This window comes from Euleptes europaea, chromosome 1 (genome assembly GCF_029931775.1).
Source record: "Euleptes europaea isolate rEulEur1 chromosome 1, rEulEur1.hap1, whole genome shotgun sequence".
Classification (NCBI taxonomy): domain Eukaryota; kingdom Metazoa; phylum Chordata; class Lepidosauria; order Squamata; family Sphaerodactylidae; genus Euleptes; species Euleptes europaea.
The window spans coordinates 30,965,539-30,980,635 of NC_079312.1; the positions used below are offsets into that span (position 1 = coordinate 30,965,539).

The window sequence follows — 15,097 nt, forward strand, 5'->3', positions numbered from 1 at the left end:
ACCTGATTGCTGACATCTGGAGATCAGTTGTAATTCCAGGAGATTGCCAGGCTACACCTGGAGGTTGGCAACCCCAGTCACTGCAGCAGCACTGGCAATGGGTGTAAGAGATTAATTTCAGTCTTCTTATACTTTCCCGTAACCTGGCCTAATGTTCGTTCTGTCTCACAGTGCAGGACTTTGTACACGTGACCCTTGTAGTAATAGATATATATCACTTGATGAGCTATTTGAGACTAAATATCCATCACCATATTCGCTTGCCACCTAAAGGTAGCAACCAGTCCTGATGACTTGGCATGACTCAGGGCTTGTTCGCACCATGAAACTGCTGTGTCCATTGAGAACTCAGGTAGCGTGAAGAATCTGTCAGGCAGGGAAGTGGTTTTGTGTCAGGGCTCTCAAATGTGCCCGGTCTGCAATCCATCCCACATTCACTGAGTCACTGAGAAAGCGTTGGTGTGCTGAATACGAGTTAAGGTGAGTGATCTGAGCATAACCATTAATCACTCGCAGAACTCCCCAGGTGACTCCTCTGCGGTCGTGTGAATTAGCCATAATTTGCATGGCCTTTTAACAACAACGAGAGAGAGAAATTTAGTTCACCTCACAAAAACTGTTATCACAATAAATGTGCTAATCCTCAAATGCCCCAAGTCTCCGTCATTTGAGGGTGGTAAGGAAAGGCAGTTGGAGCAAATGTGGTTAGTCTTATTTTTCTGGGGGTTGGGGGTTGACATGGTGGGATATTAATGTTTCACTGTGTTCTTAGATCCTGATTTGACCCCATGTTCTCTCACGTTAGTTCCTCGAACCACTTGCTCAGTACTTTTGCAGCAGTGTTTAGTGTTTAATAGTTTCACACCGTGTCCCAGGCAGGAAAAAAACCAAATAACCTTTAGTTGCCCACAGTCTGATACCCTACGGCTCCATAGCCTGAATATATGACTCAGCTTTGTGGTTTATTCGGAAAAAAATATTCAAGAGGGCTTGAGGCTGGGTGACAGTCCCTGCATCCATACAGGTAGTGATCCCTGCACCATTTTGGGTGGGTTTTAAGCTTAGGTTGTTTAGATAGGTCTGGCTCTTTGGGCCAGCCTAGTTTAGCTGCAACTTGCGAACCTGTGGAATAGCAGCAAAAATGGGTATTTCTACCCAAGGTAGAGTTGCGTAACAGGGGAAATGGCTTTGTGTCTCTCAAAAGGGATATTAATTTATGGGGCTGCTATAGAGCTACAGCACGCCCTGTGCTAAAACATACCAAGGGTGCATCTAACTCAGTATTCTTGTTTCTAATAGTGGGAAGTCAAAAGTCCCAAGAAAACATCGAAGCAAGGAAGAGAGAGCCCACTGTTTCTTGTTCCCCCAGGCTTCTGCTGAGGCTGGTAAACCAACTTTTAATTCATGGTTTCTGTGCAGTCCCGTGTATGCCTGCCTAAAGCCAACTCGGGGAATGCTATAGAGCTCACCCTAGGAAGCTATCAGTCTTATTCCTCTCAAGAGGATATTTCTGATTACCTGCACATTCCTAAAAGGACAGAATGAGCGCCTTCCTGCCCAGCTCCTTGTAAACGCCACAGTAGCAGCAGCTCAAGAAGTCTCCCCTTTAAGTCTGCTGTTATAACTATACTCTACATATTTCATTATGTTCTGTCCCCCTCCTTTTTAGGTTAGGTATCATCAACTGAGTTGGTGATTTTCTGCATTTTTTGTGTTTCAGTCTTCTTCCCACGCCTTGGCTCGCTGGTCCAGACTTTCTCTGGTGAAGCAGGTTTAGTGTAAAATGTGCCATTGCATGGGAGGGGGGATGTTGAGTACCTGCCTTAGAAAACTCCCAACTAATAATTCATATTCACTGCAGAATCCCATGTTCAATGCAGATCTACATTTCCGGTCTTGGGGGGGTGGGGATTAATGTATACCGACTTCCACAGTTTATTGCCTCTTTATACTTAGACCCCTTTGTTTCTAGTCATCTTTTCCCGGCTGAAGGCTCTTTTTATGCTAGATTGTTATTAAGTTCCTGGGCATGTGAAAATTAAATGCAGTAAGCTGACTGACCTGGCAGCCAGGTGGGGATGCCAACCTCCAGGTAGGACCTGGGGATCCCCCAGAATTACTGCTCATCTCCAGACAACAGAGATCAATTCCCCAGGAGAAAATGGCTGCTTTGGAGGGCGGACTCTATGGCATTGTGCCCCACTGAGGTCCCTGTCCTCCCCAAACTCCATCTCCAAATCTCCAGGAGTTCCCCTGTATCTGGCAATCCTACTTCCCCTAGGGTTGGCAACCTCCAGGTACTAGCTGGAGATCTACTGCTATTACAACTCCAGACAGTAGAGATCAGTTCACCTGTATAAAATAGCCGTTTTGGCAATTGGACTCTATGGCACTGAAGTCTCTCCCCTCCCCAAACCCCGCCCTCCTCAGGCTGTGCCCCAAAAACCTCCTGCCAGTTGCAAAGAGAGACCTGGCAACCCTAACTTCCCACCATCCCCCATCGGTGGCCAGCAGGGGCCTGGCAGTCCTACAGTCAGGATTAGAAATTCAAGAATCCTATTTAGTGATCTTACACCTCTCTTTAAAGGTAAACTGATTATATAAGCAGGGGGGCTCAAACTGTGGGTCAGAACTCCTTCACAGGTGAGTTGTGAGTGAGACTGGGGGGAGGGTGTAGAATAGGATGAGAAAGCTTGATGAACAATTTAGGTATGCCTCTGCATAATGTGGAAAAATCGCCATGAAATACAACCTGTTACCCTGTAATGCGATGTATTTACAAATGCTACCTCTGACAAAATAAAATACAAACTTATTAACTGATGTCAGGTAAGATGCTTGCATTTTATGTTGAGAGTGGGAAGTAGCACAGAGTAACATTAGAAGTGGGCTCCGCTTCAAAAAACGAAATGAAACTGTGGCCCACTGCTATAAGGACAAGACCAGTGAAAAGTCAGAACATAAAACTTTGTGGTTGAATTAATATGCCGATCTTGGTCAAATGCAAGAACCACAGTCAGGAAGTACCAGTTGGCAGGGAGGTCCCCATTAGCGCATGTGCCTTCTGGTGTTTCCCCTCCTTGTAATGCTCGCGTGTTCATGTTTTTTCAACTGCACCTCAATTGTTCTTGAGCTATTTTTATTCTGGGCCTGGCTGGCCCAAGCTAGCCAAATCTCCTCAGATCTTGGAAGCTAGCTTCGACCAGCCATGGTTAGCACTTGGATGGGAGACCACCAATGAAGTCCAGGGTTGCTATGTAGATGCAGGCAATGGCAAACCCACCTCTGCTTGTGATTGGCCTTGAAAACCACACAAGGGGTCACCGTAAGTTGGCTGTGACTTGACAGCACTTTCCACCATTTATGCTCTGCTTTTCTCCCCAATAGAGACACAAATCAGCATACAACATTTCCCCCTCCTCTACTTTATTCTCATAATAGCCCTGTGAGGCAGGTTAGGCTAAGCATGGGTGACTGGCTCAATAGGGTTGCCAACCTCCAGGTACTAGCTGGAGATCTCCTGCTATTACAACCGATCTCCAGCCAATAGAGATCAGTTCCCCTGGAGAAAATGGCAGCCTTGGCAATTGGACTCTATGGCATTGAAGTCCCTCCCCTCCCCAAACCCCGCCCTCCTCAGGCTCCGCCCCAAAACCTCCTGCTGGTGGCGAAGAGGGACCTGGCAACCCTATGGCCCAATATCATGCAGTGAGCTTCCATGGCAGAATGGAGATTCAAGCCAGTGTCTCCCACATTCTAGCCTGACACCCTAGCCATGACATCATGCTACATCATCAGCCCATCAGCACGCATTGTGCTTTACCAAGTTAAATATACCATAAAAATAAAATTACAGAGTTTGCTTTCCAAATTGTGGTAGTGCAACATACAGCAAAAGGCAGATGACACATGAGGGGCATGGACAAACGCTCGCTTCACATCCTTAGGCTTAGTTTCAGTTGTAGATGAGGTGGACTGAGGGCTAAAGCGATAGGCTTTGAAGAAAAGGTAAATCTTGAAGAAGGACTTGTAGAGGTGCCTAACAAGATCAGTAGAATAGTTACAGTAGAACTAATATTAACTCTTTATAACTCTTCTTTCTAGTTGCTTAGGTTGTGACAAAGAAAACTTTTCATGTCTCTCTCTTGTTATTTATTTATTTATTTGCCTGTCCAGCTCCAGTGGAGGAATGGTTTCCAAAGAGCCCAGCATGAATAAAATAATTGTGAGGGTCTCTGTCTTTGTGTCTCTGCTTTCCATCACCTGCGGTGTTATCAGTGAACTCGTAAAAGCAGTTCACACCTTCTGGTCTCAGGCGCCAGGCCTGATGGCCCATGTATCTTCCCCCCCGCTGTTCTTCCTGCCAGTACTCCCTCAGGCCGGTGCGGCCTTGGAAGTGTGATAGCCGCACCAGACTTCCTGGGATCCGTCTGATGTTTTGTATTATGCCAAGCTTGTAACTTCCCATAACAATAAGTGTGAACCCCAGTGCCCCAGTGCCCTGGAGTCAATATATTCTGTAAACCCGTATAGCCCCTCACTTGCAACTTTCTACCTGTGCCTGTCTCATCTCCTGAAGGCTTCAATAAATCTATTGTTTCTGTATCAACGTCTGAGCAACTGATTTGGAGAAGCAAACTCAGAGAGGGGGATCTCTCACATTAAGTTGCAAGTCCTTGCCTCTCGGACTGCAGCTGTACCGCTTTGGACAGAATGTCAGCCGACGAGGACACCACCCCTAACCCCGATGCCCCCAAGGAACCGGACGAGCCGGAGAAGCCGGACCCGAAGGAGGAGGGAGCCAAGCCAAAGAAACCGAAGGGTCGCGCCCCCGACCAAGATCGGGACGGACGTCCCCGGGGGCTTACTTATTGGCTGGACTCTCCCAAGGGCTGGTCGCTCTCGCGGACTGCGGCGAAGGATCGCCGGTTGGCCTTCCCCAGCACGGGACTCGAAGGGGACCCGGCCCGCAAAGAGGCCCTCATGGAGGAAGAACGAAAGCAGTGGCAGGAAGACCGCCGGGCTATGCAGGAGCAGATGGAGATCATGCAACGCGTAATGGGTGAGATGGCCACGACCCTAGATGCGCTGAAGTTGCAACCTCCAGCCGGTGCTCCCCCAGACGGGGCGCCGGTAGTTCCGCCCGCAACCCCTGCCCCCCCGGCCCGTCGGGACCTGAAAGTCACGTATGACGGGTCGGGAGACCAGTTGACCTTTTTTATGGTCCAAGTAGACATTTTTATGCGGGAACAAGGCCGAACCTTCGTTTCTGAGGAGTCCCGGGTGCAGTACGTGGCTTCCTTACTGCAAGGGGAGGCGGCTGCCTGGATGGTGTTGCAGTATGAACTCCGCTCGCCAGTGCTGCGAACCCTGGACGAGTTCATGGTAGCACTCCGAAACCGTTTTGAGGACCCGACTCTGGGTGAGCGGGCTAAAGCCTCCCTGATGCAACTGCGCCAAGGGACTAAGTCGGTGGCGCAGTATGCAAGTGAGTTCCAGTCACTGGCTAGCCGAATTCTGGACTGGAGTGAAGCTACCTTGGTACAATGTTTCAGGGAGGGTCTCAACCCAGACCTCCAACATTGGGCCTTCATGCAAGGGAACCCCCCGGATGTGGAAGGTTGGGTTCGCCATGCTGCTGACATCGAGAATCGCAAACAACTCCTGAACTTGTCCAAGCAACGGCTTGGGCGAGACCCCAGGCCCCGAGGTGACCGTGGCCGGGAACTCCGGCAAGGGGGTGGCGGGGGTCTCTCGGCCGCGGAACGCCGCAAGCGGTTCGAGGCCGGCGTCTGCCTGATCTGCGGGGGAAAGGGTCACTTTGCATCGCAATGCCCCTCTCGCTCAGGCCGTCCGACCCCCCCCCGCCAAACCCAGGCCGAGCCGACGAAACCGGCCGCCGACAGCCAGCCTCGCCGCAGAAGTGGACCACTGAGCCGGCGCTCCGGCGCACCCTCCGCTCTCCACGCGCGCCCCCAGGATGGGGCATCCGACTCTACGGTCCCATCGGGGTCCCGGATTACAAATACCGTCTTTGATTCGGACGGCTCCCCGGAAGCCACCACCCCGTCCCCCTCTTCCAGCGAGGAGGAAGAGTGGGAACAGCCGGCAAAAAACGCCGTCGGTCTGCTGTAGAGGGGGCTCCGCAGCAGACCGTCCCTATCGTTGTGCAAGGAGCTCCACCGATGGTAAGCGCCCAAGAGGACAATGTATTTGTGCGTGTTCATCTGTCCCTACCCAAAGGGGGTCCCCCGTTAGAGGTCCCCGCGTTGGTCGACTCGGGGTGTGCCCGCACCATGATAAATGAGGAAACTGCCAAGAAGTTGGGTGTCCGGCGCAAGCGGCTTCCGGGACCCCTCCGTTTTTCCCAAATGGACGGGAGTGACTTTAAACGGGGCCCTGTGACCCACAGAACTGCAGCCGTGATTATGTCCGTGGGGGAACATTGGGAACGGTTGTATTTCACCATCGCCCCTATTGTAACCCCTGTGGTGTTAGGGATGAACTGGTTAAGGGGACACAATCCCTCCATTGATTGGGTTAAACGGGTGCTTTCCTTCCCCGAAAACCCCTGTGGGTTGCATGACAAGGAACGGGTACTCAGAACTCCAGCCGCCGCACTGGTAGGGTCCCCCGCCCCAGTCTCTCCTCAATTACCCTCTGAGTACTCGCAGTTTACTGATGTTTTCGATGTTAGAGAGTGCGACGAACTGCCTCCCCACAGAGAAACGGACTGTGCCATCGAGATTGTAGGGGAAGGCAAACTGTCTAAGGGAAAGGTTTACCCCATGAGCCCTAGTGAAAAGACTGTATTGCGAGACTATCTGGATGTCAATCTGGCGAGGGGTTTCATACGCCCCTCCAAGGCTCCTTATTCAGCCCCAGCTTTCTTTGTAAAGAAAAAGACGGGAGATTTAAGACTGTGTATTGACTTTCGCAGACTGAACGCAGTCACCCAGTCTAATGCTTACCCCCTCCCTCTTATTCCTGACCTTCTAGCACAATTAAAGGAGGGCCGAATCTTCACCAAACTGGACTTGGTAGAAGCCTACCACCGCATTCGCATCAAAGAAGGAGACGAACCCAAAACGGCCTTTTCCAGTTGTTTTGGGATGTTTGAGTACCTGGTCATGCCGTTCGGACTTTCGGGGGCTCCGAGTGTCTTTATGCAATTAATTAATGAAGTTTTGCATGATTTACTGTTTCGGGGGGTGGTGGTATTTCTCGATGACATTCTTATTTACTCTGAGACCATGGAAGAACATGTGCGCCTAGTGCGAGAAGTGCTCCAGCGGCTGCGGGAGCACAAACTGTATGCTAAGGTGTCCAAGTGTGAATTCCACCAACCTTCTATTACATTTCTGGGGTATGTGATTTCCCACCAAGGGTTGGAAATGGACCCCGCCAAGGTCCAGGCGGTGCGGGACTGGGAAACCCCCACTACCCGCCGCCAACTTCAACAGTTTTTGGGGTTTGCCAACTTTTACCGGAATTTCATTCCCAACTTTGCCCAAGTTGCGCTTCCCCTCACTGCCCTGTTGCGTACCAAGGACAGGGGGGCTAGCGCCGCACTCCCCTCAGCCCGTCTGCAATGGTCTCCCCAGTGCCAGCAAGCTTTTGAACGTTTAAAGCTACTTTTTTCATCCGAACCCGTTTTGGCTCACCCGGATTGCACCAAGCCCTTCGTGGTGCAGGTGGATGCCTCGGATGTAGCCATGGGCGGGGCCCTATTGCAGAGGGATGAGGGGGGACGGTTGAGGCCATGCGCCTACTTCTCCAAGAAGTTTTCCCAGTCCGAAATCAACTGGGCCATTTGGGAGAAGGAGGCAGCAGCGGTCAAACATGCCCTTACCATATGGAGACACTTCTTAGAGGGGGCCGAGCTGCCGTTCGAAGTGTGCACAGATCACAAGAATCTTGAGGCTCTCAAGGGAGCTAGAAAACTCAATGCCAAACAAATTCGGTGGGCCCAATTTTTTGCAAAATTCCGGTTCACCCTCAAACATGTCCCTGGCAAAGAAAATGCCCTAGCTGATGCTTTGTCACGACTTCCCCAGTATCGCAACGATTTCGATCGCCCCGTCGACTCCCTGTTCACTCCCGAACAGCGAGGGGAAGTCCCTGGCTTGGCCGTCACCACCCGATCCCAAGCCCGCCAACCGGAGACCCCCCCTACGCTCAAAGGTATCCCGGAAGCATTCCAACAGCGACTCCGGGACGCCTCCTTACAGGAGGAGGAGCACCATCTCCTCCCCACTGGCTTGGAACGAACCAACACTTGGTGGGTGCAAGGGGGGAAACTATATGTCCCATCTTCCCTTCGCAAAGAAGTATTGGGACTTGTACATGGGGCCAGGCTAGCGGGTCATTTTGGTTTCATAAAAACGCTTCACCTGGTTCGAAGGCAATTCTGGTGGCCCGGTATGAGATCTGATGTAGAGTTGTATGTGCGCAGCTGCCCCACCTGCGCCACAGCCAAGAAACGGATGGGAAAACCCCCGGGGCTTCTCAAACCGCTTGAGAACCCCTCCCGTCCCTGGGAAGTCATCGCCATGGATTTTATCACCGACCTACCTCCAAGTCGGGGGAAAACGGTTCTCTGGGTTATCACAGACCTCTTTTCCAAACAGGTTCATTTCGTTCCATGTGCAGGTCTTCCTTCAGCCCAGGGCTTAGCTAAACTGTTCATCACGCACGTCCTCAGGCTACACTCGATCCCGAGGAAGGTCCTCTCCGACCGGGGGGTCCAGTTTGTTGCCAAATTCTGGCGGGCTTTCCTAAAGTTAATGGGAGTGGAGGAACAGGGCCTTTCTTCCGCCTATCACCCCCAAACGGATGGTCAAACGGAACGAGTAAATGCGGTAGTAGAATGTTATTTGCGTTGCTATGTAAATTTCCACCAGGACGACTGGGTCGACCTGCTGCCATTTGCCGAATATGCGTACAACAATGCGCCTCATTCCTCTACCGGCTTTAGTCCCTTCCAAGTTATATACGGGACGGATTTTGGCCCTTTCGGTTCTGCCCCCGTCTCGCCAGAGCTCCAGTCTACCCCTGATCTTCAGGAGTGGATTCAGGTGGTTAAATCCACCTGGCCATGGTTGCTCAAAAATCTGGAAAGGGCAAAAAGCAAGTACAAGGAACAAGCAGACAAACACCGGTCTCCGGGATGGGAACTCAAGGTGGGGGAGCAAGTCTATCTGTCCACCAAAAACCTCCGCTCTCTTCGCCCCTGCAAAAAACTGAGCGACCGTTATGTAGGACCTTTCCCCATTACCAGAGTAATCAACGAGGTTACCGTGGAACTGAGTCTCCCTAAGACTCTCAAGGGAGTTCATCCAGTCTTCCATATAAGCCTCCTCAAACCTTATGTAGCAGCTCCCCAGTTCCACCCCCCTCCCGCTCATGAGATTCCTACCGTAGTAGGAGGGGATACCCATTTGGAAATATCCAAGGTTTTAGATTCCAAATGGAAGAAAGGGAAACTGTTTTACTTTGTTCGCTGGAAAAACCTTGGCTCCGCTCATGACGAATGGGTGGCCGCACCCCACATGGCAGCTCCTCGCTTGGTCCGAGAATTCCACCTCGCTTATCCCGATAAGCCTCGTCCTCTCGGAGGGGGGCCTTAAGGGGGGCAGAATGTGAGGGTCTCTGTCTTTGTGTCTCTGCTTTCCATCACCTGCGGTGTTATCAGTGAACTCGTAAAAGCAGTTCACACCTTCTGGTCTCAGGCGCCAGGCCTGATGGCCCATGTATCTTCCCCCCCGCTGTTCTTCCTGCCAGTACTCCCTCAGGCCGGTGCGGCCTTGGAAGTGTGATAGCCGCACCAGACTTCCTGGGATCCGTCTGATGTTTTGTATTATGCCAAGCTTGTAACTTCCCATAACAATAAGTGTGAACCCCAGTGCCCCAGTGCCCTGGAGTCAATATATTCTGTAAACCCGTATAGCCCCTCACTTGCAACTTTCTACCTGTGCCTGTCTCATCTCCTGAAGGCTTCAATAAATCTATTGTTTCTGTATCAACGTCTGAGCAACTGATTTGGAGAAGCAAACTCAGAGAGGGGGATCTCTCACAATAATTGTGTATGACAAGCCCAATTTTGAGGGGCTCAGCAAAGAGTTCACCGGTGACGTCCCCGACCTGCACGATCTGGATTTTGGTGACTGCATCTCTTCCCTCAAGGTCATTGGGCAGCCCTGGGTCGCCTACAAAGTCCCCAAGTTTGAGGGAGACGGTTTTGCATTTGAAGAAGGCAATTACGGAGAGGTTAACAAGAACAACCACTTCTCATCCCTCCGACTGGTTCATTATGATCTCTCTGATCCTCAGATCACTCTATATGAACTCCCTAACTATGAGGGCGAGAGCAAGGTAGTGACGGAAGAAACCAACCTTGCCTATGGCTACTTTAATGATCGTGTGTCCTCCCATGTTGTACAGAAGGGTGTCTGGCTGTTGTACAAGAACCCAAACCGAGGTGGATGGTATCACATCGCCTGGCCCGGAGAGCGCATTTGTGACTATAAAACAGAGATTAATTTTGATGACAGTGTGTCCCACCTGCAGCCCTTGCAGCCTGGACATCCCATCATCACTGCAAAGCTGTTGTGGGACCAGAAGAAGGTGGAGGACGAGCAAGATGTCCTGATAGATGAGATTGTGGGAACCAACTGCACCAAATATGACCAAGCGTTCACTGCCAACACCAGTCGGGAATACACTGCCACAACCCTCCAGAGCTTCCACTTCAGCAATACCACAACTCTAAAACTTGGCTTCAGTTTCCAAGTCACCGTTGGGGCTTCCAACGTCTTGGTAGTAGAGAAAGGGAAGCATGAGTCCACCACTACCAATGAAAAGGTAGACGTCATGCTGCCTGCCAAAATTCCTCCATGCACCAAGCTTTCCATTCAGGTGGTCAAGAAAGAGACCGCCACCTCAGTCCCAGTGGAGCTCACCATCGTTCAGAATGGGAAAGAAAAGAAAGAGCTGGCAGAGTACAAGTGTGTGTCAGGCCGCACCATTAGCACCAGATACGTCATGAAGCCCATCTCCACAGAAGAGGTGACTTCCCAAGCCAAGCTGACACCTGTGACTGAGGGGAAGCATGGTCAAGCCAAATACTCCCACAAACCTATAGAAGTGCATTTCCGTGCTAGGCCTGACCCAACACGGCCAGGACAAAGCTCATAAGCCACACACCTGAAAAAGTTGTTTTGGTGAGAAGAACCTGAGGGAGATGGCTACTTTCAGATGGTCTAGGAAAGTATACCAAGTTGTCCTTAGTCATGGTGATGGTTTCTGCATTGCGTGTGTATGTGTAGGTTATAGACAGGAGTTAATATTGAATGGTATTAATTATTAGTTGATAGTGAAAATAGAGGTTTTTATGGGAAAAACTCATGGTTTCTGTCACTGATGTACCATTCTCACTAGATCAATGGTAAAACTGAGAATGAGGTTTCTTTTTTTTTGCCTTATCCTCAGCTTTGCTTCCTACGTTATGCTTGCCTAGCAAGAGATGGTCATAGAGTGATCCAATTTGGGAGAGGATTAAGTCAGCTGCCTTTTTAATAGTGAGCTTTATTATATCTCCCTGTCTTATTTTAGCAATCCTATCATGCCTTTGCCATCCAACACTCTTAACTGCCTCCCTCGCTGATTTTCTGCTTCTGATATATTTAAATAAATTGTTTTTGTCTTAATATTTTCAGCAATACAATCAAATTTTTGTTTCACGTGCCTTACCATCAACTAATTTTTTTTTTTTTTTTGCCACTGCACAAAAATAACCTCCTTAGCTTTTATGGATTTCTTGACTTTGCTGGTTCACTACCCTGGAATTCTGTTAGTGCTGATGGTCCAACTTGTAATATGTGGCACACATTGTATATCAGCTTAGTAGCTGCAGATTTATCTTTCAGCCATCCTGAAGAGATATTATGCTTTTTCTTTTAACTTGACCAATCATCTCATTTTTGGAAGATTATGCTTCTGGAATCGCATGTGGCCACATTGTACTTGGAACAACTTTCCACTGGCATAAATGTAGATGTGGTTAGATAGTGTTGTAGTTAGAGTTCCCAACTGGTTGAACATCAGGCCCAGCTGGCTCACACCAGGTCCTGAGCACCACTCAGATCATCTCCCTCTAGTTGGTTGCACGAATGACAATGCAATCCTGTGCACACTCATTTCTCTCTAAGCTTGTGATGTTCCAAGGAACAATCATTTATGGTAACTAGATTGTTTTATTTGTCACAACCAGAGCATTCCCCTTCTTTATGTCAGTTGTTAGGGTAGTTGATGTCACCCATTATTACAACTTCCTACCTACTTATTTTCCCATCAACCTCAGAGTTTTGGGCAGGTGAGCAATAGTATGTCCCAAGATTAAGTTGCCCGCTGGGGCTGGTATCTCCAATCATAGCAATGCGGGGAAGAGTAGAGTTTAATGTTGTATTTTCTAGCCTATTCTAGTAGTGGGACTTGAATGAACATTACATATGCTAAAGAGACATGAAACATATGCCAAGTTAATGTGCATCAGGAGCAGGAGCAATTCAGCTGTCCCCTGCCAACATGACCTGTAGCAAAATCAAATTTAAATGGTTCATACAAGTATGCCATTGTACATAAGACAGAAAACTACTGCCCAGAGCCATCTGCCAATTGAATATAGACAAATTTAAAAACGAAACAAACTGAAAACTTTTTTTTACTACAAGTCATTAACTTATGAAGCTGCCTTATACTGAGTCAGACCCTTGGTACATCTTGGTCAGTATTACTTACTCTGATTGGCAGCAACTCTCCAGGGTCTAAGGGAAAGGATGCCAAGATTGAACCTGGGTCCTGGGACCTTCAACATGCAAAGTACCACTGAGCCTTGGCCCCACCTCAACTCTTTGTGAACTTTTGTGACAGTTTCTTACGTCTGAGGATCCCACTTTGAAGAGGTTTTGTCAGCCAATTGGAATCAACTTTGGCTAATCTGCAAGGCCTCTCTAGCACAGAACATGTAACCTTCAAGAGTTAGAGGCAATATATTATTATTTACATATTATTATTATATTATATTATTGCCCTGACCTGGATGGCTCAGGCTAGCCTGATCTCGTCAGATCTCGGAAGCTAAGCAGGGTTAGCCCTGGTTAGTATTTGGATGGGAGACCACCAAGGAATACCAGGGTTGCTGTGCAGAGGAAGGCACTGGCAAATTACCTCGGTTAGTCTCTTGCCATGAAAACCCCAAAAGGGGTCGCCATAAGTCGGCTGCGACTTGAAGGCACTTTACACACACACACTATATTATTATTATTATTATACAGATGGTACTCTGCAGTCTGTGTTATTCACGTGATGAGTCCATCTGTGGATTTTAAATGGGAGTAGTAGTTCCTTCAGTTTACATATAACACAAAACCAGAGTTCTTGGTTTTTTTTAACAATATGATCATCAGATTCTTATTTTGCTTGCTCATTAATTCAACTGTGGTTTTTCATTAAAGCTGTTGCCTTGATCTCAGCTGTGGAGTTATTGTTGTTTTTTAAAAAACCTGCATTCTGATCTCATGGGAAAGACATATAGTGCTAATATATGCAAAGATGTGAAAGCTGCTGTTCTAATTATACTGGATTCCTAGTTGCCACTATAGCATAAACATACAACCAGCTCCCACTGAGCTTTCTACTGTAGTATTATGAAGTCCCCACACCCGATTACTCTTGAATTGATTGTGCAAATCTCCCATACTTCTGAGCCAAAACTCAGATGTTATTTATGCAGCTTAGCCAAATGGAAGGTTGCTACAAGAACTGAGAAGGAAATGGGATACAGTGTGACAGCAAAGGATTGCTGAAATGGGGAGTGTCTCAGTTTGTCATTGTTGGTTGTTTGAAGAGTTTCTAGCCCTCTTGATTTCACAGAGGAACTCAAACCCATATTCAAATGAGTCATTAAATGTATCCAGATTGAAAAGACAATAACTGCCTGCAAAAAATTAACATGAAAGTCAACATATACAGAAAGGTACAGCTGCATAAAAGGCTTTCCCATGCTTGACTTACGCCTAATTTTCTTGGCAGTTGATCTATAAGCTTTGGAATGTGTTTGGGCACAGTTCTTCCACATGTTTGTCATCCTTTGGCATTTTTACAATTGTGGAGTCAATTTAGTTTCTTCTTCACGTGCCTTAGAAAATCAGGATTTTCAAGGGTGACGGTGTGGTTGGTGATGTCACAGCACTCATAGAATCAAAGAGTTGGAAGGGGTCACCAGGGTCATTTAGTCCAACCCCCTGCACAATACAGGTAATTCACAACTACCTCCCCACCCACACCCCCAGTGACCCCTACTCCATGCCCAGAAGATGGCCAAGATGCCCTCCCTCTCACGATCTTCTCTTTTTATTTTTTTGTGCATGCTTATATTGATATCATGGGGCAACAATGTATGCTCCCAAGAATATGATATGAATTATAATATCATTTTTCTATCTTATGTTTTATATGCATATTAATACACTTTAAGGCTTCATAAGACTGCTGGTTTGTTTCTGTATATTGATATCATGGCAGCATTAAAAAAGCACTAAAATAGTGATTATCAAAGCAAGTCTGGATCCAGCCTCTTCCCTTGTGAAGACAGAAGGAAAAATGTATATCTCTGCAAGGGAAGGTGTCAGAGACCTTTAAAATGAAAGCTGGGAATTCAGAGAACCTATCATTTCTAACATTTTTATCAAAAAATAAACCACTCATCTTCAGAGAGGGAGGAGAGGGAGAGAGTTGATTATGGCAACAGTCCAATCATTGAAAAATAGGCTGGAGGTGGATGTGAGTGGGTGGGACAAAGAAAATCGCAGAAACATTAGGTACAAGGAAAAAGGCAACTCATAATCTTCTTCCAGAAAATGATTGGGAGTAAAAATGGTCTCAAAAGAACCAGGGGGGGGAAACCGGAAGAAAAAAACACACAAGAAAAAACCAAAAGCACAAAAGTAAATGTGGAAATCAGGGGACAAACTGAAGCAGTATGGGGCCACACACAAAAATGCAGAAAAGTCCATTATATTTAATTTATTACGGTCAT

General features: G+C 48.1%; 1 protein-coding gene across 1 annotated transcript; it reads left to right on the forward strand.

Annotated features, from left to right (window-relative positions):
* The first annotated feature begins 322 nt into the window (after positions 1 to 322).
* LOC130474945 (epidermal differentiation-specific protein-like) lies at positions 323 to 11,196 on the forward strand. Its single transcript, XM_056846639.1, has 3 exons — positions 323 to 352; positions 10,096 to 10,818; positions 10,918 to 11,196. The coding sequence occupies exons 1-3, from the start codon at positions 323 to 325 to the stop codon at positions 11,194 to 11,196; spliced, it is 1,032 nt and encodes a 343-aa protein (XP_056702617.1).
* The last annotated feature ends 3,901 nt before the right edge of the window (positions 11,197 to 15,097 follow it).